Below are 26031 nucleotides of genomic sequence, written 5' to 3'. Positions count from 1 at the left end.
CTTCATCACAATCATAATAGAGAGGGAATGACCGTCCAGCTTGGGATGGTCACGTTACTAAATAACGCCCCCACAAGCGGAAGGTTATTGCAGCTACGAGATTTACTGCTTGCACAATTCCTTCTCGATCCTGCGATGATGTACGAAAGTCGAAGTAACAAATTCAGCAGCAAGACAAATATCATCTACCAGGTTCAAAGAATTTGGTGACCAAAAGCAGCTTCTGCCACCCATCCGTCCTCAAAGACCTCGTTTCGTTCCGTGCATCGTGCACCGAACTGCCTCTATCATTCACCTCCACAAACAATGCTCTTTTCGCAGTGCACTGCTGGTATGTCGTGTATCACTGGGAGCATGGACCCAGCAGCGCTTAGCGGCCATATATGGTACAAGGTTCCTGCCCAAAAAATTCAGCCACCCAGAGGCCCAATACTTGATGCTGGCATTTCGAAATCCTTGTTTTTTCTCACACCCAAACAGGGCTCACTCAAGATCCTGCTGGTTGATGGCGGTCTTCAGCCGATTCCAGTTCCTTCCCTTTGGATCCACTGTGCGAGCCGCCTGCATCCAATGCACACATATGAATATCCAAACACACCTCTGCATATTCCAGCTTCATTACTTGGCATGCCCATTGTTAATTCGTATCAAGGCCACCCCGGAAAACTTCTGCCAAGAGCAAGCCTCACACGCAAATAATTTGCTGTTGAGGCACGTGCCTCTGCTTCTGAAACACCATCCGCCAACACTAACCCCAAAAAAAGCTCTATTCTATGGTCCAAAATGGCTCCGAAAAATAAGAATGGACATCAAAAGAGAAACACCCACCTGGATGATAACTGGGATTGGGAGGTAGACATAGTGAGTATTGACGAGGCCCACAGTGAAACCTGTGAAGCCGGCAAACGCTCCGTGGACGGCACCTTGGCCCAAGATCTGCATTTTACATTGCCCCGCCGTCAGATCCCTTTGCATCGAATTTTTTCAGCGTCCCTGACAATCATTACTATAACACGCTGTTCCTGCCAGAGGCAAGGTGCGTCTGCAGACATGCGGCATGTTGTTATTATAATTATTGCACACTTTTCCTGCCAAAGGCAAGGTGCGTACGCAGACAAGCTGCAATAGCATGGCTGCCAAAATCCTGCCCGTTATTAGACTTGCCAGATCCAAGCAAGACCCAATTGGCCATGGGCACGGTGCAACCAATTTGTACCGCCCACCGCCAGCTGTGGCCAAAAAGTCAGATTTCTATACACTGGAGTTTGGCAGCATCCCTCATGCGGTCATAATCTGGGCTTACTATGTCTTGATGGTGGTTCAAAAGTTCAAATCCAAGCTCAGCACCCTGTCAGGAGGATGCTTTTGGGGCTCGCCTACCTTGCAATAGATGCGGTCATTGGGATTGGTTGGGACTGCCCTGATGAGGTAGGAGGGATCTATCAGCTTCACGTCCGCTCCCTGAGCAACAGCACAGACAATAAATATAACTGCCTCTGTTGAAAAGTCGGAAAGCTAACATAATGGCAAGCTTGCTCTGCCTCGCAAACCTGCTCCTGCAGTAGCTTTCAACTTGGGACGGTCTGTATTTCGCAGACTGGGAATGGCTGTGAGCGGTGCTGCTGGACTAGCAAGTTTGCTGCTACATCAGGGCATTGTGTCTAAAATAAGACTCAGATTCATAATCCTACTTCTTAATTCTACTTCTTCATATGCCTCCATGACACTAGCATGCGACATTGGGCCTGCACATCATGAAGTTTGCATACAGCAAGTCTGACTCTGCTTGGTGGTTTGATGTGTTTTCCCAGCCCTCACCTTGATCAAGGCCTTGATGCGGTCGCGCAGGAAGATCCCGATGTCCGCCAGAATTGGATTGCCGCTGGCGTCGGTGGCGTGGCATTTGGTCTCCAGCAGAGTCTGGCCGGCGCCTTCGGCCACGCACACGACGGCGTGCCCTTTGCGGTTGATGATCGCCTGGATGCTGGCCATCAGCTTCTCCTCGCAGAACTCTATCTCCGGGATCAGGCAGATGTCCACCACGCCTGCGCATGGCTTGGCTTTCTTCAATGCTTTCTCATTCACTTTCACAGATGCGGCACACGCAGCAGGTGCCGCAGATGTATGAGCTTGCTCTACATGAAGCCTCCTGGCATTCACTCTGCCTCTGAGCTCCAGGGCAAGAACATTCTGCCACATTCTACAGGCAATTGCTGCACCCTCAAGTCTCTATCCAATTCACCCTCAGAACCTGCTGTGTGTCAGGGTTGCATTTCTCTACCCTCCAGGAGGCTTTCTCGATATGTATATTTAATAATGTATATGTAATCCACTGAGGCCATGGGGGCCTGCATGGCGATGTTGCCATAACAGCTGCCCATGATGCAGGGGACTCTGACTCAACCGGTTGATTAATACAAAGATTTATGTGGAAAAGACTTCTAAACCAGGGGTCATAAATCAGGTGTCACAAAATCCCACGTGAGGCCATGGAGGCTTGCATGGCAATGAAGCCTGACTGCCAGGTATTCAGAGTCTCAAGATTAGGGGCGGAATGTCTGAGGGTGTTAATTCCGGCCGAGAATTTGAACCAGCGGCCCTTGACCGAGGATGTCAAATTGAAGAATCTGTGATACACAGCGAAAGCCACCCACCTGAGGCCATGGAGGCTTGCATGGCGATAAAGCCCGACTGACAGGTATTCAGGGTCTCATGATCAGGGGCGGAATGTCATCAGAGGGTCACAATTCCGGCCGTGAATTTGAACCAGCAGCCCTTGAAAGAGGATTCAAGATTGAAGAATCTGTGATACACAGCAAAAGCCACCCACCTGAGGCCATGGAGGCTTGCATGGCGATGAAGCCGGACTGGCGGCCCATGAGTCGCACGAGGCCGACGCCGTTGGAGGCGCTGGAAGCTTCCACCTTGGCTGCCAGCAGCGCGTGCTGCGCCTCCTCCACGGCCGTGTCAAACCCAAAGCACTTGTCGATCTGCGCGCATGCAAAAGATGATAGTTGTCGTCAATGCCTTGATAGAGACCCTAGGAGTTTCGAACCTGCCGTGGTGGGTCTAACGTCACCCTGGGGACACAGCAAAGGCCCTCATCGATCTGCGCGTGCACAAATAAGTGGGCGGCATGAGCTGCCTGGATTTGAATGGACACCCTTCCAACCTAGCATGACGCGCAGCACCATGTCTTGTGCCATGTTGAGGACACAGCAGGTGCACTTGTCCGTTCCCGCGCCATCAAAGCAACTATTGATGATCATGAGCTGTTTCGATAAAGCCCTGAAGAGTGTTCAGTCTGCCCTGTGCTGCGTCAGTCTGTGACTTCTGCGGCACTTTTTATTCTGCTCTGAAACTGAAAGTTCCACACTGCATGGCTCTTGGTGCCACGTTGCTTATTGTGCCACTTGCTTAATCTGAGCTGGCAAAGGGGATGACAGCATAAAATACGATAAGGGATGCCCCGGCATAGTGGAAAGGGCGATCGAGATAGCGGCACAAGAGCACACCAGCAGGATGTCATTGTCGATGGATTTTGGGACGCCGACGACAGTACACACCACATTCTTCGCTTCGCACTCCTCCTGGATTGCATTCGCGGCTGCGTTGCCGCCGTTCCCTCCCACTGCATTAGTCAGGTCATAGTCACAATCCAGTCAGCAGCTGTCATGACATCAAAACCATGCAGACACCCTCATAAATCCTTGGGCGTGACCAGGTAGTCACAGAGATGTTTGTGCCAAAGCATGAATGTCCAAGCTACAGTAGTTTGTATGCATGGGTGGGAGGGTGCCTCAGAATCACACAATCTAGGCATCATGTGACGCCCAGACTTGTGCAAATGCAGTCAGCTTTCATCAAACAAAATCAAGTTTAAATTCGGGCAGTGCAAATTTCCGGTAGAGAGAGCAGACAACATTATGCATCAGATACGAGTTATGCAACCAAACTGATGCTGTTGTTCAGTTCAGCACAGCGCTGCTGATGCTGATGCTGCCAGGTGCCTCAGTGGCCACTTATACAAGTGCCCCTGCATTGCAAATGCGTGAAAGCTCTGGTAAGAGCCACTCAGGATCGCCACCATTTCCGATGGTGAATGAATCGGTCACCATCCGATGACCTGGTCCGATGGTCAGTCATCGTACCACTGAGGCGATGAGGTATAGGGCTTGTTGACAAGGTGGGTAAGTGTAGCAGGTATGGAGAAGGAAGCTGTGCAGGAACAGCGAAGGTTGGCGCACCGACGAATAGCATGTTGACTCCCCACAGAGACAGCCGCCGCACGATTTCCTTCACATCTGCTCCCCCTCTCGATGTGCCCTACGCAGGTTGCCAGCAGGTGGTGTCAAAATGAGGTAATCCAGTTGGCACTCTGTCGCACGGGAGTTGCAAAATGCACAATGGGCTGACAAGTCCATCTACTCTGCTGCCTGCATGCAGTGCACTGCAGAGGTGGCTGCAACTCAGATGAACGAGGGCACATGAAAAGAAAGCACGAGGATATCAATCCCTGGAGGACATACAGATAATTGGGCAGGGTAAATTTGCTGCTGTGCCTTTCGCATGATCATATCCTCAGAGATGTACATTGCTGGAAATAGAAGTCCTTGCAATGCCTTGTGCGTCCTTGCGTATTGCCTTGGTGTGATTTTTGCGCTTGTACAGCAGACATCCAGAGAGGAGTGCAATGGCAGTACAGCAGAAAATTATGGAATAGTGCAAAGGCATTTCTGAGAGAAGCTGACCAGGATGGTTCCCCCTCTGAGATGGATGCCTTCCACTGTGCGCGCGTTCAGCTCTACGGGCTTCGCATTGCGGTCGTAGAATCCGCGCAGCCCGTACTTGATCCCGTAAATCTGCATGCATGCACCCGTCACGCTGAGTGCATGCGCGGAACATAACATGCCTCATCTTGCACAGCAGCTGCACAATGAGTAATGGCATCTAATGTGGTGTTTGTGCAGCAAGGAAAGGCGCAATTTTTCAGAAAATAAATCGCAAAGCGGCACTCCACAGCATGGCGAAGCACTGCAGCTAAAGCACTGCAGCTAAAGCACTCAGGGAAAAATTCAGATGAAATCTAAATGATGAAGAGGGAACGCACCGCATCTTCCTGGACCCCGTAATCCAGCAGCGTGAACACCTGCACAGACAGAGGCAGCTCACACGTCAACACAGCTGGCCCATTGCCTTCCTTGTTATCTCATATGACAATGACGAGGTTGAGGGCGATCACATGGGCAAGTGACTCATGGTCTATATGTTGCCGAGAGTGCTTACAATGTTCTGGATGACATCATTCAGCCCTGGGCACAGCCCTCCGCATGTCACCACAGCCGCCGTGACCTGCATTCCCCAAATACCAGGCTCTTAACCGTAGCACAAGCATGCATGCATGCATGCAGACAAATTAATCTCACTGAGCGCCTGCATGCGGGTGATAGACTAGTGTTGGCAGGGGCCCTGCATGTCTGGCACAAGGAAAAAGACCCAGCTTGGCTGTCAACTCTATAGACAGACTATTCACACTCTGACAAAAGCAGTTTTGGAGAACAAATTCTCAGTTTATCTGGGTAAGATACAGGACTCTCATTCCCCGTGAGTTCAGGCAGAAATCCAAATTTTTAAGGTCCGTGCCTGAACTGAGGAAACTCAGCCTTTCACAGTGCTACACAGTTCCAGAAGAAAAGTGGAAGTTCAAGGGTTGAAGACACTTTCAGAAAAGGGATTCTGGAGCCTGAAATGCCTTGCAGCAGCGCAAAATGCGCACCATTAGGGGATCGTGGTAGATGGTCTTCACAGACTACAAACATGCTGACACAGAAGTTTGCAAGACGATGTCACAGCCTCTCTGGAAGTTCCGGGATAAGAGACTTTTCCTGCAAAGATTGAGCATGAATTGCATTGAAGCAGAGTTAGAAGCACACCGTTTGGGGGTCGTGGTAGATGGTCTTTCTGGGGCCAGAGCGGCGCGCCCAGGGAGGCAGCGGCATGCAAGTGCCGTCCATCGAGTTGTAGATGCCCACACACCCCGCTCCTGCCACAGAATTCCAGGGATTTATCTCTCTAGGGCAGGAAACAGAGGGCACATGTGGGCGGCTATGCTGCAGTGCATCGCAGCTCCAATCCCAAGGCAGAAGTACCAGTCAATGACAGTACAGATGCCAGTGATGGTGTTCTTAGAATATATTAGAATATATTAGGAAGGCATGCATGAAACTTGACACAGCACCGTGTACAGCACAAAGCGGGGCTGCGCATCGACTTCTCTGCATGCATGCATTGCTTGACGGACTGGGCCTTCAGCGTACCTGACGATTCATCGCTCTCATAGCGCGACACCTCCAAAGCCACCAAATCCTTGTCTCCCACTGCGGTGCATAGACATGTGTCAATGACTAGCTGTGCAGAAAATTTGTCATTGAGCGCTCGAGGGATGGGATGCAGCAGAAGGTCTCACCAAAGCCACCTCCGGAATTGTTGTCCCTTACAAAAGGAGAGTCCCTGCAGCATCACGGCAATGATCTCCTTGATATTCTCCATATAGCATAACAGTAGATGACTGGCATTGACGGCGTGCTTGCTGATGAGCTTGCAGAGGTCTGCCATGCTGCCAGCTACTACAAACTCTTGCAACTAAAGGAGTACCTGGGTGTAAGCTGGTCCCTCAGTGTTTTCACATCCAGGATGTCGTCCGCCTCTGCATCGCAGGCTCAATACGTCGTTGGCACGTCCAGGGCAAGCACGATCTATCGAGAACGCACAAAGTAAAAACGAAAGAGCAGATCTTTCACACGATTTGTGCAAAGGGACTGTGATTGACGATTAATCGATTGCATATAAGGGCAGAATATCTCTCTCTTACTGTCTTAGAATTATCAGGATTCAAGGTGGCATCAAGGGGTTTTATGTTGGAGTGTGTCGAACCTATCTCCGCAGACGATCCCTGAATTGAGCTATGCTGCTTTATCTCCGCTTTACAGCTGAAAAGTGACCTGCATCGTCGAGAACCGCTGCGTAGCGGAACTAGGGTATGTGATGAACTCCTTAATTGTGGATGGCAGGGAGGCGGACTGCTGTTGGGGATGTTCAACGGATTGACCTTCATGTTTCCAGGATCCCATGTGTGAGTACAGGAAGAGACAAGACCTTGCAGCATGAATGATCTCGTTTGACCTGCCGAACTTGTGCTCTCGGAGTTAGGTTATGGGAAGGGTTTGCCTCTTCTCCTCCGCAAGAGAATCGGAGCCCAGGATCAGATCAAATAGAGGATTGATATAAGACAATGTCAAGCTGCCATAGGTACAACAAACATCTGCGCAAGGAAAACGACATTTTGCAACGTGGAAAGTTTTTGTTGATCTCGTCTGATCTTGGTTGCAAGAAGTCTCCGAGACTTGGCTGAAAAGATATTCTAGATTGACATGACATCTACTTCGCAATTGCTTGAATCTTCGTGGCGTGCGCAATGCCTGAGGAGCTGCAGGCTGCAGGAGCGAGAATTCAGGGTGAGCTTTTCCACTGTTACTCAGCGGTGTACTCTTATCAACTCAACGCTGCTGACACGCAAGCATGACAATACATGATAAAGCATGCTGTATGTGCAGCCGGTCAGAAGCGTGCAGCAGCAAGGCAGGCGCCAAATAGCAAGGAGATGGCAATACAGCGCACAGTCACCAGCTGCACTGCCAGCCTCACAGAGCAGCAATGAGATGCTCTTCAGGGCAGTGGAAACCCTGTTCAAATTCCCACCCTTCTTCAACTTTGCCGTGTCCCAGGTATTCCCCAACCATCCCCAACCATAAGTGAGAAATACCATCGACTACTGAGTCACAGTCCAGCTCAAAACACAGCATAAGTGATGACAGGCTTGGTGGCCAGACTTCCGTAACTTAGGCAATGCACATCGCAGCGGCTCTCAGAATCTGTCAAACATGCACATGTTCCCAAAATTGTCCATGAACAGGAACAGAACTGCATTCATCAAGGCAGAGCACCAACAGGAAGGGCTGCCTTGCAATTGCAAGTTCACAACTTGCAGCCAATGCTACATTTATCCCCCGGGCCAGGAGCATCAGATTTTTAAATGAGCCACTTGCCTTAGTCAGCGAGTGCGCTAAGTTGACTCACTGATGAAGCCTATGCTGACACGTGTATTGGGTTGCATGCGACCTGCCTTAGTCAACGAGTACACTAAGTTGACTGTTCAAGTTTGTGCATGGAATGTCACAGGCCCGGGAGAAGATTGCGCAGAGGGGCCGGGAGATAGGGGTAGATTTCGAGGGTGAGGTGGCAGCGCTGAGAGGGGGGACCGACTGGGAGTGGGAGATGCGGGGGGTCCGGGATGCTGACCTGGCGTACCCGGATTACTACACTCAGCCCTTCCACGCATACGCGCAGGGCAACCTCTGCTGGGAAGCCGCTCTGCAGGTGGCCATCGCCTTTTCCCAAGATGAAGATTCTAGGAAGGGTTCAATGCTATACCGTAGCTGAACTGTCAATGCAAGGCAATATGTCATGCGCTCCTCCATAGTTCGTAGTGACAGTCTGCAATGCACAAATCCGCAGATCAAAGTGCACTCGTCCAAACTCGGCACCTTCGCCGCCCCACTGTACAGTAGGTGCTTCGAGTTGGAATTGGAGGGTTAAAGCTGAATCAAGAGAGGCTAGAACCCTCTGATCAACCTCCCAAGTACTTCTACTCACAAAGCCATGCAGCGCTGTGCTGTGTTGTGTCTGTTCCTTTACGTACAAGACCAAGAGATCAGCCCTTGAAAATGACCTGCGCAGGTGAATGCGGCGGCCAAGTCGGTGCATGCGCCGGTGATGGACCCTGAGGGGAAGCTGCTGGACCCGGAAGGTGACGCGCAGCTGCGCGGCAGCTACACCGCCAACATGCTGCGGCTCATGGAACGCGCCGGTGCCTCGCGGCGGGTGAAAAATGCAGTAGACATCGGATGTGCCACCGGTGGGGCTTCTCTTACTCAAATTTTGCTGTGCCGGCCTGCTCAAACTCACTGTAAATGCAGACGTCAATGCTGCAATTCTTGATAATTAGCTTACATGTCTCAGGCAGCTAGACCTGCGCCGTGCAAAGGTAGAAACCTTTCCAGGTGATGATGAAATGGCTTGAGCACCTTGGGAGGCATGCCTCTTCATGAATGCCTGAAAGCTGCCAGTTATTAGTAAAGTCGCCTCAGACTATCAAAGTCATAGGATTGGGGATCTATGTACTGCACGTCAAGTGCTGCCTCTGGGTTGCAGGTCTATCCACTTTGGAGCTGCGGAGTGCATTCCCTGATGCTCAGTTTACAGCGTTGGACCTCTCGCCCCACTTCCTGGCAGTTGCTCGGCACCTGCAGAAGCAGAGAGAAGCCGAATCCGGCGCTTCTGAGCCCGTCAGGTCCGCTCCCTGTGTCCTGCTAATACTCTACCATAAAAAAACGTGCTCTACACTCTGTGCTCTAGGCTGCATTTATTATGCTCACAGAAGATATTTTAAGAAGAGAGAGAATTATAAAGCTGTGAGGATGTTTTCCTTATGTGCTGTGCAAGATATGGACATTGAAAGAATGAGCCATTTGTGCTTATAATGGTGCAGGTTTGTGCATGCGGCTGGGGAGGCGACAGGGTTGCCGTCGGAGACCGTGGACCTGGTGTCATGCTGCTTAGTCATGCACGAGCTGCCGCGGGCAGCCACCAAAAACATAATCGCCGAGGCGCACCGCGTGCTGCGGCCGGGCGGCACGTTTGCGATCATGGTATTCCCCTCTCTCCCTTCATTATTTCCCATGCATGCATTATTATCTGAATTTGAATTCTGGGCCCTCAAAGGTATTATTTGGGCAGCTCATAAGACCCATCATGCTCCGGCCTGTTTTGCCGGTCACATTCCAGGTGCTTTGCTTTTTGGGTGCTTTGGTGCGCAGCTGTGTTGCACTTGGCAGGACCTTCACCCCTTCTGATGTAGTGCTATACCATATGCCTCGGAAGTCAAACTTCCAGACGATACCGGAAGTCGAGCAAAGCTCCGCAGTAAATCTCAGGGTGCTCGCCGCTGCAGGAGATGAACCCAGCTTCGCCCGGCTTCCAGAGGGTGTTTAAGAACCCGTTCGCGTACGCGGCGTTCAAGAGCACAGAGCCCTGGCTCATGGAGTACATCTCCCTGGACCTGCTTGCCGAGCTGCAGCAGGCCGGCTTTGACACCGTTCTGCAAGCAGAGAGCACCCCCCGTCACTTCACCATGGTCGCAGTCAAGCATGCGTTGTAGCATTTGGCAGGAGCGATGCCCATTTCTTGGATGCGTTGCAGAGGCTACAGACACCGCATCCATATGGTGCCAGGGCGCGGCTGGTCTCATAACTGGAAAAACAAGTGCCGCGGTGTCCCTGTATACACAATGTGACCTTCTGGCAAAGCTACCCTGCAGCGTGTACCCAACCGGTGTGTGCAAGTGGCTCTTGGCAGGAAAAGCGTGTACTAATAATAAAAATATCGATTCCTTAGCAATCCAGCTGCCAAGCTCCACGACCAACTGTTGTGACCCAGCTGCCGATGAGCGCGATGGACCTGTTTCCCGAGTCCCGAGCGGTGCCATGCTGCTTCACTTATGCTCCAAGAGATGAGAGCTTCCATGAGATGCTTTTGATGTAAAAGCTGTCACCTCACTGATGCTTCAGATGACAGACGAATCCAATGTACATCCATGCAGCTACTATAGCATGACTCGTCATGGGAGGCGCTATACTCAGGCCGCATGCTCTTGAAAGGAGTGATCGGAGGGGTCTTGTAGTGCTTTCGGGACTGCATATCAGGTAGACATCGGCTAAAGCGGTAGCACAGAACTCAATTACATGTGTGTTGCCATCCACAGTCTGCCTCCTCAAAAAATGCCGGGAGCGCCGGGGCACTCATGATGGTACAAGGGTCACGACACAGAGACTGGTATCAATGCTGCAACGACAATGTAAATGCGAATTCGCATCCCTCCACCCTTTATCTTCTCGTCCTATCAAGCTACGCTATGCCCTGCCCTGCTGATGCAGCGCATGACTCACTGGCCCAGCTGGCTAGTGGAGTAGATGAGGGTGGCGCCCACAGCCAGGAGCACAGTCACCAGGCCAGCCCTGCAAATTCAAATTTGATTAAATTCGATTGTTGTTGGGGTCATGGAAATGCCTTCACGGCTGATCAGCCTGTCAGGTTCACAAGATCCTCCTTGTCTGCCAGCTTGCACCCGACAAAGAAGTGGAATGACTCGGCAGATGATGGAGTCCTGCTTGCTCCCCAGTTCACCGCCAACCTCAGCCAAGATTCAAGGCACCGCGCATGGTGCCTAGCACAAAGCAAACCTGCTGTAGCGCTATGCATGTCAACAGAACATGGGCAGGAGTGCAGGAGAAAGAAGGGCACGTCTGCAGACTTGTACTTGCTTAATGGTACAGAAGAACAAGGACGCACCATGCGAGGAGGCCCTTGGTTCCCAGGCTGTATGAGTCACCGGTCTCTGCCCACACGTCCGGGGTGTAAATTGGCGAGTAGCCATCCACGTTGGCACCGTACTTGCTGGCGAAACGGTACACGCCGAAGCCCTGCATTGCGACATAATCTCGATTCGTGCAACTCGCTATTCAGCTGCAAGCTCAGCGGTGCTGACCGGGTCAAAACAACAGCCTTGGTCACTGCTCTGGCAGGGAGCAAAAAAGCAGAGAGCAGGTGCTTGCAGCAACAACAAGCTATTAGGAGCAGTGATTGACAGGAATCGGTAGCCGTGTGCAGAGAATTTCAGAAAATAAATACCTTGCCCTTGCGTCCCTGGGAGTCAGTCCAGTTCTTGTCAGACATCTTGCGGGAGATGCCCATCAGGTTGGCCTTCACGACGGGGTCCTTGATGGACTCAAGACCCTGCTTCTTGATGTCGGTCTTCTTGCTGTTGGCGGTAATGACATTGCGAGCAACGGGTCCACGGCTCCTGCACAGAGCAAGAGGCTAACTTGGAACCTTCCATCACCAGTGAGCCTGGCGCTACACGCCTGTGCAATCAGGGATGGCATTCCTTGCGGCGAATACCCAGATCCACAAACAGTTGGAATCCTGTGCACTTGAGCGTGCATCCAAATTGCTGCGCTGACTGCGCTGTGATCCGAGTGCTGAGGCCAGCCACGACAAGCGGGACAGCGCGCTCCCCGACCCGCGTGCTATTTTGCGACCTGCTGCCCTATGCAACCATTTCGATGCCCAAAAGCATTGCACGTATCCATCTGACTCTGATGATGTCCTCCAAATTCTCATTTTGATTCTGGGCTCGTGGAGAATGCTGTCGTACCTGGTGGCCTTGGACTCGACCTGGCTGCCCAGGAAGGACTTCTGTGCGGACATGGTGGCAGCCATTGCGTCGAATCGCGAGCAGACAGAGCCTGAATTTACTGCTGGAATGCAAGAGAGAGATTTGTTGGGTGCAAATCTCAGCTTATCCACAGCCAGGAGAAAAGGGTTGGAACAATCTCTGTAATCTTCTATTCTAATTTGGAGCGACCCTTTATAAAAGCAGAAAATAATAAACCTATCATCAAGCCCTACGCTGCGCTCTTCAATCAAAGCACGCGCTCCCACCTGCAGCGATGCCAGACATATGTGATTGACACATCGCATGACTTCGGGAAACTTTTTCGGGGCGACTGGAACGCTATTGTATGAGAAGGGGGCAGCCGGGCTGTGACCTGATCTGGGAGGTCGAAGGATATCCGTGTTGCCGGGGAACCAGGGAGCTTGCACGGTTGCAAAATGCATCCTTTTGATTTAATTCATCTATGATATGTGAGCGTCACGACAGGTGGGTCACGAAGAGGCCCAAATGTTGCGGAGCTGAAACCATCCTGTTCGCAACCTTGTTGACCTCTCTGAGCAGTCATGAATCTTGGTGGTCGATGCCAACGCTGGACAGGAGGCAAAATTCAGCTAATCTCATTTCAGATCGGATGTTATGACCGCCTTCAGAGAACAAAATGGTTCACCGCCCTCCTAGTAAACGTACGATTGATGTTTGTTTTGCTCAGGAGACCTGGCATTATGGAACCTGACATGCAACGAGAAGTTATTGATCTTACGGCTGATACGGACGACGAGAACGATGAAGCCCGTCGGGATCCGACGCTTACACCGCCGACCGAAACGGTAGCAGCGACAGCCGCAGCAGGTGTCAAGCTGGAAGCCAGCAAGGATTTAACGCCTTCAGGCACCGCAAAACGGAAGAACCATGAACGCAAAGGCAGGCCAGTGGCGGGGAGTCTGAATCTCTTGCATCTGGAGCGCCGGGTCGACAAAGGGTATGCTGCCATCTTCCAATGAGCGTCTCTCCTGCTTGACAGCCAGCAGATAGGAGATTTAATTATTTCTCTTTTAGAGATATGGAGATTTAATTCTGCATTGCATTTCTGAGGAATATGCTGAGATGTGCCTGAACTCACCCTTGTGCTCTAGATCAGTGACCACTGCTGCTTTGCATGGGCCACCTGCACGCTGCGGGCATCTGCGTGTCGAATCTGCCCTCTGAACTTGGTGCCTCGTCCCCTCACAGGCAGAGCGTGTCGCCGGACTCTACCAGAAAACGGGTGAAGACCGAGGGGCCAGGTGGCAAGGGGAGAGGAGATGAGGTTATGGCAGAGGATGAGTCATGCCTGGGCTCCATGCAATATTATGGCGCTGAGGTTGAGACAGAAGAGAGACCGTCACAGGTCACCCTGAAGACGCGAGCAGCGCTGCGTCAGTCCCACCGCGTCAGCTTCCTTGGAGGCTCTCGGCCCAGGCAAGCCCCTCACGCTGCCAGTCACTTTCCCCATATAATGGAGCGGAGGGTGGTGCTTTGCAGAGCAGTGCATGATGCACTTGTTGGCTTCATGAAAAGTGTGCATTCCAAGAGGTTCTTCTTCTGCTGCTGTGGTATAAAGCATGAAGCATGCCACATAGAGAAGTAAGAGCTGCTGGAAGTGCCATTACTCTTGATAAGTGATCTAGAAGTACCCAAATATCAACACAGGAGGGTCTTCAAGCAGTCCTGCTTTGCATGTCATGTAATACGGTGTCCCACCTACTGTACAGGTCATCTGAAGCTTGAAAGGAAGAGGCTTGCGACATCAGCTGTCATGTATGAGCCAATCCTGCCTGCTTGCGTGACATTTGAGAAAATAACCGGTGTGTTGGTGGGCGCGCAGTGAGAAGAAGGAGGGATGGAGGCAGCACGACGGCATGGAGTTCTGGATAGACGACGAGCTGCCAGATACTTGCATAAGGCTCTCCAAGGATTCCATGATCCTGGCCAAAATCAACACAAAATGCGGCATAGGCGTTGCGCAAGTCTTGGAAGTTCTGGAGGTGCACCTCTTACCGCCGTCAGTGCCCTCTTACTTCCTCTGCTTTGAAGGTTGATACCCCACGCAGTTGTGTGTTTTGTGTTTTCCGAGTGCTGGAGTCACCGATTTCTGCATGCATGGCTTTAACAGACTTGAGGTATAGGGTGATGCAAGTCCTGGGTTCATGTGGCATCACTCTATGCTCAATATCTGTCTAGCTATGCATGCAGAGGTGCTCTAGTAAAGCTCGGTGACATGCATATCAAGCAGGCGCCTCAGGTGGACAAGCTTAAGCTCATAGTGGGGGCTGGCATAATATGCCAGCCCCCCCAATGTTACTACATCAGGGGACTCTAAACTAACTTACTTTAGAGTCCCCTGACTACATAAATTTCCTCTTCAAGCGCAGTCAATGTGGGCATCATTGCTTTAAAACGACATAATTGATTGCAAATTTAAACGGTAGTATTCAAAGTACTCAAGTACTCAAAGTCACTGTATTGCTGTTGAATGACATGCGCTTGCGAGGCAGCCCTTTTTTCTATCTTCTGGCGCTCGCTCTGCCTGGATGTCTGATTTTTGTAGAGTCCAGGACATGAACAGGTGCGCGCTGTTGCCATGCAGGATCCGCATGGCGAGGCAGGGCTGGCAGTGCGCTATGGGTGGTTCCCAGCGGATGTGGTGGACCTGAAATTGCTGGACTTCCCAAAAGTCTCTGTGCAGTTCCCGCGCCAGGTGTTCTGGCAGAAGGACGACTGCGAAGACGGGGTCCGCCACGTTAGCGGCCGTGAGTCATCATGACCAACCCCTTCCTTAGTCGTGTTCCAACCGACCCTGCCCCTGTATTTTTCGTGCTCCTGGACCCGAGGTAGTTTTTTGTGTCACTAGCACTGCGTATACAACCACGATGCGGCCCTTTCTCCCTGGCGCTCGCACTGCCTTGTATGTTCTAGCATCTCTCTTCTCTTCATTTGTGCTGTGACGCTGTGCATGATGTCTCATCCTCTGTCTCTATGTCCGGAGTATTCCATGCTTGGAAGCACGCTGTGCACCGTAAGGAGAGCACGCGATGTCCACATGAAGGGATTGCTATGTGCATGTGACTGTGTCTTGTTGGGTGCTTAAATGCATGATGCATGCCTTTGGTCTGAGAATGTTTCTTATGGCGCAGACAATGAGGGAAGGGCATGGAATGATGTGCTGAGCTGGACGCACGTGGGGGCGCCCTGTGTGGTCAAGCACCGGTCTGTGCTGACGCCAGAAGAGCTGCAGGTCAGCAGCTCTCCTTTCTGTATTGCCAAAACGCTTCTCCCTGCGCACAGGCCATCAAAGCCTGTCAGACAATTCCATTATTGCGTATGTAATGGGCATGAGCGCGATATGCAAGATCTGGGATATCGACATGGCTCATGTGAATTAGACCTCTTGGAAAAAAGGGAAAAACAAACTTGTTCACTGAATGTTGTGATGCAAATTGAATGTCTGATGCAGGCCTGCCGGCAGCCCCTGCCAGAGAGCGAGGTGGCTGCCTCCTTGGACCCGGACCACCCCGAGATATTTTTTTACAGCATGCAGTACGACCACACAGTGAAGCGCTTCGAGACAGAGTGGCTTGAGCGCGATGCTGGCATCAAGGAGGATCCCTTGGGCTGTGAGGTGCGCACAGCTTTCCCCCATTAAAGTCTGCATTCAAAAATAGTTGCTCCATTAGACTGTCTCCAATTTCTATACCAGCCTGCCACATGCAAAGAACAATTCCTGCATCTGTGCATCTTGGCAGACGCTGGTCAGGTTCCCTATGCAAAGCATCTCCCACGCACAGAGAATGTACACTGCATGAAAGCTGGCCTTGTGAGCATTTCCGAGAGAGAACATCAGATTATAATGACAGGCATGACATGCACATTGATGCTTTCATGTATGGACCCGGACTTCTGCACAGGTTAGAGAGTATAGCATTTGAAGCTGAAGGCAGGCTTGACACGCATGAAGATGCTGTACTGGACATGTGAATAATCAAGAGATGTGGCATTCCGGCATAGACATCGAAATTAGTATATTGGTGCATCTCTGCGCATGCAGGGTCCTCTGATAATGTGGGATGCATTCTGTGGCGCTGGCAATTGCTCAAAGGGGGCCCAGCTGCTGACAGAGGCTGTCCGCCGCGCGGCTCAAGCACTGGGAAACTCCACTGCTGCAAAGCGCGGCTTCGATGTGCGCTCGGTTTTTTCCATGTTACATATGATCTCTATTTCCTTGTCTTGCTGCCCCAACGTCTGGGAAGTAATGCATGCATGCGTAGACCCCTTGTGTACCGCCCCAATCTCCACAAGTAAATCAAAGTGGCATTGCTGCTTGGGGGCTTGTCAAAGCTGACTTGCTGCAGTTGAGTTATTGATGAATCAGAGAGGCTCATGCCAGCTTCTGCTCTGCAATCATCACATCACGTCTTTGCAGGTCAAGGTGGGCATCGAGTACGACAAGGAGATCTTCGGCTCCTACCTGGACAACACCAGTGGAGGGGACATGGACTTGGGCGAATTCATGTCTCTGGAGGCTTTCGTGGAAGGCGAGTAAATACCTCAGCTGCTTGCATTTGCCATCATCTGCTTGCCTAGCGCCACCACACAAGCATTTCTGCATGCAGTAAAGCCTCTGCTTGGGGCATTCGAAACATGTTCGCTCCATTCTTTGGTGATGGTACAGCGTGTCCAAAAGTGGACATGTCCTGGGTACCTCGCAGCAAGAGGTGTGTCAGTGATTATGTGATGTGCAGGGGTGAGGAAGTATCAGGAGACAGGGGAGATGCCAAAATGGGGGGTGCCGCCTAAGAAGGATAGTGTTCATCTGCTGCATGCGAGTCCCCCTTGCCAGAGCCTCTCCAAGCTGAACATGTTTTCGGATGAGGGCAGTATTGAGAACAAGCTCTTCCCGATACTGGAGCAGGTGTGCTTCTCCAGAACATTATCTTTCCTGCCCCCACATTATCGAAATGAAGGTCTGAGATGCATGGCTGCAGTCTTGTGCCCTAAGATTTTACAAAAGAGCTGCATCTCTTCTGCTAAGAAGCATCATTTGTTGGTGTGTGTTGAGCATTTGACTGTGTGGGCCAAAACCTGGCTGCCAGAAAAATTGTCAGCTGGTTACGTGATGCTCGGCTGCACCTGTTATTTCGTGTTGAGGATCTTGCCCTTGCACCAATGGCCAAGGCCGAATAAAGATGAAAGACATCCGAAAAGAGGTCGCATCTGCAACACAATCCTTGTTCTGCGTCATGACGTTGATCAAGTTGAGACCGCGCGCATTTCTTCACTGCCAGGCAGTTACGCAGAGCCACATAATTCGCGCATGTGCCGGCATGTACACACACCTGCAGCTTTCAGACCTGAAGCATAATCTAATGATATGATGTTTGTGCAGCTGGTGGAGCTGGTGCGGCTGATCAGGCCGACCTTCTTCACTCTGGAGGAAGTGACCACCTTCCTGATGCATTGGGCGCCCCTCGCTGGCAAGCAGAAGGGCAGTGGGACAAAAGTGGTGCGGCCTCTTCTAGTCCATGATTGCCACCCAATTCAAGCGGAGTCCCTCTCTCTCTCTGCACACCTCAATGAAAAGTGCACAGAGGTTGCTCTCATTGGCTCGCGAGTTCGGCCTCTTCTAGTCCCTCAACCCAACGAAGTCAAGTGGAACCTCTCTCTCTCTCTTTCTCCGCAGATCTGAAAAACAGTGCATGTAAGAGGCTGTTGTGCTCGCACTTAAAAAACTTGTCAACAGGAAGTGGTAGCAATGTTGCATGAATCCTGCAGATCTCTTGATCTGCCCGTTCTTGAAAGCTGTCGCTGTTTTTGGTGCTGCCCCTTCCAGTGAGGACACACTTGCGTGAGAGCCTCATGATAATTCAAGGAAATGACAGCGAGCTCTATGGCAGTCAGACAAAAAGATGTTGGCGAGATGCATTGTTGGTAAGGAGAGCATAGCTTTCAGAGTGTGAACAAAGTCACAAAGCAACCATGGAAACTGTTTTGCAGGTGCGCTGTGTGTGGGCGATCGTGCTGCCTCTGCTGGACGAGGGCTATCAGATCGACGTGCGCATCCTCAACGCGGTGCACTATGCAGTACCCCAACTCAGAAAGGTGAGCTGCCCTTCCTCTCCCGCAGCTGCAGCTGTGATGTGCTTGCCAGCCTAATGGCGCTGTCAATACTGCTGGATACACGCTCAGAGCCAACGTTCCAGCCTGGTATGGCCGAGCCCCTCAATCTGCCCTGAACTTGCTATAGAGACCATGAACTCAGTCTGTGCCTCATTTTGCCATGAACGTGCCATAGAGGCCATGGAGTTAGTCTTGGTGACCCCCTCTCAGGTGCTGGAAGGCTTTCATTCTCATGACTTCAAGGCACTGTCAGCTGGTTTTTAGGCACTTATCAGTGCTGAGTACATGATGGTGGATATATTGGTTCAGCGCTATGAACAGGGGCATGGTGCCTGGTCATGACACATGTGATGTTTTGTGCATGCAGCGCCTCATCATGTTTGCTGCCAAGCCGGGCTACGTTCTTCCCAGGCCGCCCACTCCCTGGTGCGCTACAAGCATTCTGATAACCAACCTGAGCGTTATGATAGCGGACCTTGCAATTGGTAACTGCATTTTCAAGCAAGAATTGACGATGCCTCTTCCAGAGCAGTACTATGCGCAGCAGTAACCAGAAAAGGTTGGGAGATTGGTAGCTATCAATCAAAGACCAGAGATGTTTGGCAAGGTCGTCTTGACAAGCTTGACACGACGCACAAGAGCTAGGAAAAGAATTTTCTTGAAGGATATGGTGAAGGGAAGGGTTTTGAAGGCCTCATTGCCGCCCACAGTAACAATCCTGCCACATGAAAAGCTCACTCAGAATTCAGTGCCAATGTGCTTGTGCTGATTGTTGTCAACCTACACAAGCCTTACAGTGGCATCCCTCCCATATCCTGATTTGTTTGGTGCAGCCATTTGGACCATGCAAGACTTCATGTGGCAGTTGAAAATTGTCAGTGTTGCACATCTTGTCATTGCTTGTTTTGGTCACTTGGATGCTGTCAGTACATCCGCTCAGCCCTGGGAGGCAGGCCCCCTGCCCGCAACACCTCCACCCTGCAGGACACATTCACCTCACTACAAGCATTCAATCAAAGAAAAAACTTTGGCTGTAGTTGATTGTCTTCCCTCCTTCTTTCTCTCGCAGGACGCACTACGACGCGAACCCGGACGATGCCGAGGAGCCCTCTGACAGTGTTGATATGCCGGAGAAGCGGGGCCGCCGCGGCTGCAGCTTGGTGGAGAACTGCAGGGACAAGGCGCTGCTGAACGTTCCTCCGAGCTGGGAAAAGCCCTGCTGGGCATCGGTGGCCGTCGGATCGGCCGCCGCGCATGCCGGGCCGGCCGGGCCGCTGCCGGCCGCGCTCACCGCGCGCGACGCCATCGACGACCTGCCGCTCTCCGTGTTGCCCGGTGCGTCGCATTCTGTCGTCCTGCGCTTTGGATTTGAGTTTGTGTTTTGGGATGACCGCGCTTACGGCACTGCCGCTCTATGTCGGTCGGGTGCCGGGCAATATTTTGCCCTGCAAATTAAATATCTTTTCTGAGCCGGCCTCGCTCACCGCGCGCGACGCCATCGACGACCTGCCGCTTCACATGCTGCCCAGTGCGTCGCGGTCTGTCGTACTGCAATTAAAATTGAGCCGGGCCGTGCTGACAATGCACAAGGCCATCGGCAACCTGCCGCTCTATGTGCAGCCCGGCGCGCTGCGCAACTTGCAAATTGCAAATTTCAAACGTTGAAATTCAAAAACATGATCTTCCTCCCGCGCGCGAGGCCTTCATTGCATTGAATGGAGCCTGGTGCGGTGGGATCTGTCCAGGTTCATTATCGGATTTTTCTCTCTCACTTCAGACTGTGGCCGCGAGCAAGGCCTCCAAAAAACTGCTGTGATTTTCTGCTGTGATCAGACCCTCTGTAGGGGTCTGATCACAGCAGAAACTCTCTAGATTTGCACTTCTATTCTGTGCGGACAGCACTGGTTGCTTGATCCTGCAGCACATTGCAGCCATGTGTGAAGCAAGGGCAATTTTTCATCGCTGCTCGCTGCCTTGCCTGACTTCGGAGGCTGCTGTCCTGCTGCAGGCCAGGGCATGCAGACACACCAGTATGGCCGGGGCTGGATAAAGAAGCAGACCGACTACGTCAAGTTTCTGCGATCTGAGGAGGTGCGCATCCATCCCGACACATCTTGGCAGGCTTGAAAATCTGTCAAAAGTTGCATCTGTACGCAAAGTTACCTCTAGAGGATCAACACTCTGGATATACATGTATCATGAACCACAAGTTTGTCCTTGCTGAGCAATAAATCGGTAAGTATCATGCAAGTCATTATCGCATAAACCACCAAGAGGCTCCAAATCAAGGGATGTGGACTCTCCGGGAAGCAGGTCTCTATGATACCAACGATGATTGGGAATAATGCAAGATTGACATTACCATCATGTTTATCGTAAGGTGCAAAGCGGCTGATTGACATGTGCGCAGGACAAGTGCTTGTACCACAACTGGCTGCCGAAGGCGGAGAAGAACACTCTCAAGTGCCTGAACAGCCCCGAAAAGCGCTCGGACTATGACCAGCCGTACCCAACCATCTTCGGCTCTGTCAGCCACCACGCAGCTCACATGGTAAGTACTGGCCACGATATTTTCCTGCACTGTAAACACTGTAAAGTTTGTCAGAGTCATGTCTGTCTAGTTGAACTCAGAGCTCCTGACAAGGACATTTTGGGATATTCTTGTCAATTTTACTAAGATCACCATGTGAGTATGCGTGGGCACAGACCTCTTTGATATATCTGTCACCAACACAGCCAGGCTCAGCTTTTTACTAATGCTGCAGAACAAGCACATACTCCGTTAGTCATCCCTGCGCAGAAATGGCGAGGTACTGTGTGCAGGTTCCTGTATGAACATGCAGTACAGCGGGGCAAGGCATCGAGTGCAGGCTGTAAATCAGAGCAGAACAAAGGAACCTAACTCAGCTTTGCACAGCAATATAGACATAGCGGCCAATCCCCATCATTTGGAGAGTGCCGTCGCCTCTCATGACAGAAAGAGGTTTTAAAGTTGTCCATGTTGGGATTTTGACTGACTTCTTCTTGAAGGCGTGATCTGGCTGACAAACTCGACAGCTTCCACTGTGGAGGACATATTCTAGTCAATAGTTATCGCCTCAAGAATCTATTATGCCAGAATGGCTGAAGTCTGCAATGTTCCCTGCGTGCAGCTGTGCCCGCGGCCCGATTCGAACCGGCTGTGCAGCGTAGCAGAGAAGAAGCGGATGCAGTGCATGATGGATGGCATGCGACTGGGGGTGCGCCCCCCCGTCTGACTGCCTTGCCTGTTTTGGAGATAAGAAGTAGGTAACAGAGACAGGGATCACAATCATGCAATCTGGTAGTAGATGAGGATAGATGTAACTCACTCACACACATCCACAGAAACGAACGCAAATTGCTATGACATATGGACGAATATGCCTGGCTCGGTTTTCAGAGAAACACCGATGCAGTGCTCAGCTCTCACGCCATTAGTTTTCCTTGCTGGCTCTTGTGAATGAATGAAGGGAGCAGAACACAAATGCTTCGCTCATCTTTGCATTTCAAGCTTCAGGATCATATGCTTGGCAAACGTGCTAGCTACTGTAAATTGAAGGACAAGATTTTGAGTGCCTCTGTTCCTTAAGCTGTGAGCATGGCAACTGCCGCCCATCATTGCTTTTGGGGACATAAACTTCCCGCCTGTATGATGAGATCTGGTGCTCCTCTCATGCCAGTGGTGATGCCAAGCAGTCTTAGGAGGGCTGGAGGATAATAGTGCTGGAGATTCGTGCTATCCAATCCAGCTGGAGATTTGATGGTGTGCTGTGTGCGTCTCAAGGGGCACATCTCGAAGCAGATGCAGCAGGTGGGCAACGCTGTGCCGATGCTGCTGGCCTGGGCAATCTTCGGCGCGGTGTTCGAGGCGGCCTACGGCGTCGAAGCACCCCTGCCGGACTTTGTCAAGCAGCGCCAGATCGCGGCCGGCAAGCGCGCCGCCGAGGCACCTGCCGAGGAAGCTTCCTTGGAGACCCTGAGCATGGAAGGTGACTCATTTTCGGTCGCCAAAGAAGCAGCAATGCCTTGTTGTCAGATGTGCGAGGACACTGCCTTTTGGCTTAGGACTGGGAATGAAAAATTTCGGTGTTGGATTGTGTGCAGGCATGGAGAACGGGGCGCCATCAGCCGAGAGCGACTTGGTGCGCCCCGACGAGGAGGCCGGCCCCAGCACCGCGCACGCCGCGGCCTCGGCGCCGCGAAAGCCGGCGGCCGCCCTGGGGCCCCCGACGCCGGAAAAGCTGCCGCAGCCGCCGCCGTCCCGGCGGCCGTGCAAGGCCGCGGCGGCAGCCGCCGCCGGTGCGGGCGCGGCAGCGCATGTGCCGGCAGCTGCTGGCAAGCAGAGCGCGATTGCCGGTCTGGCCGACGCAGCCGTCGCAACCGAAAGAGCCGCGGCGAAGCCGCCGGCACGCCGCGTCCGGACCGCTTCTGTCGAGTCCCCGACGGCCGCAGCGGCCGAGGCACTGCAGGAGCTGGCAGAGGAGAACACGCCGAAGCGGCAGCGGGTCGGCGCTGCTGTTGATGAGGAAATCCCACGGCATGTTTTGCGCATCATGGGCAGCCCCGGCGGCCGCGGCGGCTCGCCGGGCCACCCCCGCGGCGTGCGCCAGACCATCGAGTTCTACAGCCACAGCGGTGCATTCGCAATCCACCATTCTCCTGCAAAATAATACTCCTCACACCAATAGAGGCGGGTTGTTGTGGCCTGCGCAGCTCAATTATTGCCATGCACCCAACAGAGGTGCAAGCAAACAGTTCGCTGGTGTTTATGTGTGGAGAAATCAGTGCAGGTCTTTACTGAGGAACAGCAGACTAATGGATCTCTTGGTGGTGCTTCACAGAGCGCCCAATCAGCCTTGCGCCGACGCCAAAGAGGGGCTTGCCAGCGCCAAGGCACCGCCCGGGTCACGCCAGGCGCTCGGCCAGCCCGCCACCGCTCAGCCCGTGGGCAGGGCGCGCCCCGCGGAGCCCGGCAAACAGAGAAGTTCCCCCCGCCTCGGTTGCCAGCGCCACGGGTGGAACCAGCGTTCCCTCAACGGCGCAGCCGTCCCCGGCAGCCGCCAGCACTGCTCCCCTGGACGCTCCTCAGCACCCTGCGCCTGACCGCGCAGCTGCCGCGGGCAACACCGCTGCAGCCGAGAAGGTCATCCCTGATGACAATGGCTCCGCGACGGCAGAGGCCCCTGCAGCAGAGGTGGGCCTCGAGTCTGGCAGCCCCCGGCAGCTAGACGGGGGGATGTTCCCTCTTGACAGGAGCCGCACGGCGTCACCGGCCCGGCTGGCCGCGGCGGCCGCCGGCAAGGCAAGCGCCGCCGGATTTGATGACGACGCGGCGCCGCCGAACACTCAGGTGCATCAGGCAATGGCGGGCATTGGGGCGCTGCTGGGCCACTTGGAAGGGACACCCGCGAAGCACCCGGCAGATGCGGAGAATGCGCGGGGCTCAGAGGCGGAAGAGGAGGTGGACATTGTGGGCTGGGGCCCAGAGGATGCTTTGTTGCTCGAGGGCAAGGCGGCGGCCAATGCGTTGGCCGACGAGATGGCGAACGGCGCGGTGCGCAGCGCGGACGCTATCTGCGACCTGACCTCCGACGACATGCGCATCTTTGAGGATGGTGCACATGCAGCGCCTGATCAGGACGTGGCAGCTGCGCCAGAAAAGGACGTGGCAGAGGCGCCAGAACAGGCGGCTTCCGAGCCGCTGCAGCCGCCGCCGCTGCCGGCGCGGCCGGCCGCCAGTGCGCAGGCAGCCCCGCCAACTCAGGAACCATCATGGCTTGAAGAAGAATTCGGCCCGCCCGGCCCCTACCATCAGCGGCCGGCTCATGCAGCCGCACTGGGACCGAGCCCCAGCACCGGCGCTGCAGCGGCCGGTGAGACCTCCTTAAGTGGCGCTCAGGCTTCCCAGCCGGCAACGTCCTGCGCGGCTGCGGCTGGTGGCAGCAAGGCCGTCACCTGCCCCGGCACCGGCGCCGGCCGCACAGAGGAGGGAATATCCGTCACCGATCCGATTGCCAGAGCCCCTGCTTCCAGTGCAGGCGTCGCAGCTGCTTCGGTGGGCGGCGGCTTGTCTCTGAGCGGTGCGGCAGAGCGTGAAGATGTGGTGGAGCGTGGGCAGAGGAGCAAGTGCGGAGAGGCGTCCTCGGAGGAAGGCGACATTGAGATCAGCTTGTCCCTTGACGATTTCTGACTTGGAGTGTCAATCTCAAAGTTCTAGCTAGGGCTACACTTGAGGCTGCCAGCACACGAAAAATTGCAATTGCTCACCAGCTTCCCTGCACAGGCTGGTGGGACATGACATCTTGTCTGCCAAGGTGCCTTTTGGGGTCCGAAGTGCAGCCAATTGGTTGGCTTGCAAGATACCGCCGAGAATGCTTTCACCGGCGCTGCGAATTTCCGCAAATTGGGACAAGCATTTGGACAGGACCAATATATGACCATTGATGTGTCTATTTTGAGTATTGTCACCAATTGTTGCTGCTAAGATATTCTGTGATAGTCCTCCTCTGCACCATGCAAACTATTGGTTATCTAAATGGCTGACCTGACAGAGCTCTTGGAGAACTGTATAAATTCGACCTGCTATCTTGATGTGGGTCGCATTTTTGCGCCCATTTTAAAGGAACGGTGCTGCAAACGCTTGCATCTTGTTTGACTCCTGTGCTGGGGCTAGTGCTCAAGATAACAGTCATACAACGCTGGTGAAACCTTCAGTGATGTCATCTTCACATGAGTCGAATAGCTGCAGTTCAATTGACGTAAATGCCTTCTGGTGATAGTATTTCTCAGACCAACCTCCAGCAAGGATTGGATGGGCGGCACATGTGAGGTTAAGGCCTCGCGTTCCCGCGTGCACCCATGAACAATTGCTTGATTTCTTTCAGGATGCAAACGCCGCCTTGTCACCCCACCCTCAGATTCCTCTATTTCCAAGCTTCCACCCTCCTAACCTCCCCTCTTTCCATGGGTCTCTCTACTCAGCGCCGGCCGCAACGCGCCACTCGCCCCTCGGTGCACCTTGCCCCTTCCTTGAGCCCGCCTCAGCGCCGCCCTGACCGCTACCACCGCCGCTTCCGCGCAGCCCCCCGCGCTACGCCCTCCGGGACCCCGGCCGCCCGCCCTCTGCCACTTCTGGTGTGGCCCCCAACCCTGCGACGCTCCACTTGGCTATGCCGCCCGTCCTCGCGAGTCGCCCGTCCTCGGCCAATCGGCTTTCCGTTTTGGTGACGGGGGCTAATAGCCCTTGAGGAAGGAAGGAAGGAAGATTACACATCGTCCAGCCGCCTAGGGCTGATGAGATGTTCTAACAGCATCCAAAAGGTGAGAACAGTCCATGACAAAATGTGCAACATTGAAAATGTCCAACTGCCGCATACAATAGTAAATATAACCTTTATAAACTGCTGCATTCTCAGAATGCATGCACCGATCGCGAATAACGCAGGATACTCCTCCCTGATGGATTGAACAACAGGACACTCGACACCAAGGTGACGCTCCCCAAG

The 26031-nt window shown here is 53.0% G+C and overlaps 4 protein-coding genes across 4 annotated transcripts; 2 read left to right on the top strand and 2 right to left on the bottom strand.

Moving 5' to 3' along the window:
* Nucleotides 1-483: 483 nt before the first annotated feature.
* COCSUDRAFT_11132 (phosphofructokinase family protein) lies at nt 484-6701 on the bottom strand (the record flags this gene model as incomplete). The annotated part of the gene is made up of 14 exons (XM_005652251.1): nt 484-561; nt 829-936; nt 1381-1461; nt 1819-2045; nt 2831-2990; nt 3516-3631; nt 4248-4326; nt 4752-4862; nt 5111-5149; nt 5287-5352; nt 5934-6043; nt 6318-6377; nt 6467-6510; nt 6655-6701. Coding segments are annotated over 14 exons (1326 nt in total), but the record flags the coding sequence as incomplete, so codon positions are not given.
* A 1017-nt stretch (nt 6702-7718) lies between these two features.
* On the top strand, nt 7719-10276 carry COCSUDRAFT_34965 (S-adenosyl-L-methionine-dependent methyltransferase; the record flags this gene model as incomplete). Its single annotated transcript, XM_005652250.1, has 6 exons — nt 7719-7784; nt 8239-8436; nt 8797-8974; nt 9271-9409; nt 9608-9767; nt 10070-10276. The coding sequence occupies 6 exons, from the start codon at nt 7719-7721 to the stop codon at nt 10274-10276; spliced, it is 948 nt and encodes a 315-aa protein (XP_005652307.1).
* Nucleotides 10277-11059: 783 nt separating this feature from the next.
* On the bottom strand, nt 11060-11931 carry COCSUDRAFT_11354 (photosystem II protein PsbR; the record flags this gene model as incomplete). The annotated part of the gene is made up of 3 exons (XM_005652249.1): nt 11060-11132; nt 11467-11597; nt 11806-11931. Coding segments are annotated over 3 exons (330 nt in total), but the record flags the coding sequence as incomplete, so codon positions are not given.
* Nucleotides 11932-14250: 2319 nt separating this feature from the next.
* On the top strand, nt 14251-24716 carry COCSUDRAFT_39341 (S-adenosyl-L-methionine-dependent methyltransferase; the record flags this gene model as incomplete). The annotated part of the gene is made up of 17 exons (XM_005652248.1): nt 14251-14376; nt 14979-15141; nt 15526-15626; nt 15846-16010; nt 16437-16568; nt 16812-16927; nt 17138-17300; nt 17775-17891; nt 18383-18487; nt 18873-18931; nt 19575-19840; nt 20514-20596; nt 20916-21056; nt 21658-21744; nt 22311-22515; nt 22631-23161; nt 23368-24716. The coding sequence occupies 17 exons, from the start codon at nt 14251-14253 to the stop codon at nt 24714-24716; spliced, it is 3909 nt and encodes a 1302-aa protein (XP_005652305.1).
* Between the last annotated feature and the right edge of the window lie 1315 nt (nt 24717-26031).

The sequence above is a fragment of the Coccomyxa subellipsoidea genome (genome assembly GCF_000258705.1).
Source record: "Coccomyxa subellipsoidea C-169, whole genome shotgun sequence".
NCBI classification, from domain to species: domain Eukaryota; kingdom Viridiplantae; phylum Chlorophyta; class Trebouxiophyceae; family Coccomyxaceae; genus Coccomyxa; species Coccomyxa subellipsoidea.
The sequence above is the reverse complement of the archived record's forward strand: the minus strand, read 5'-3'. Positions and strand labels throughout refer to the sequence as shown.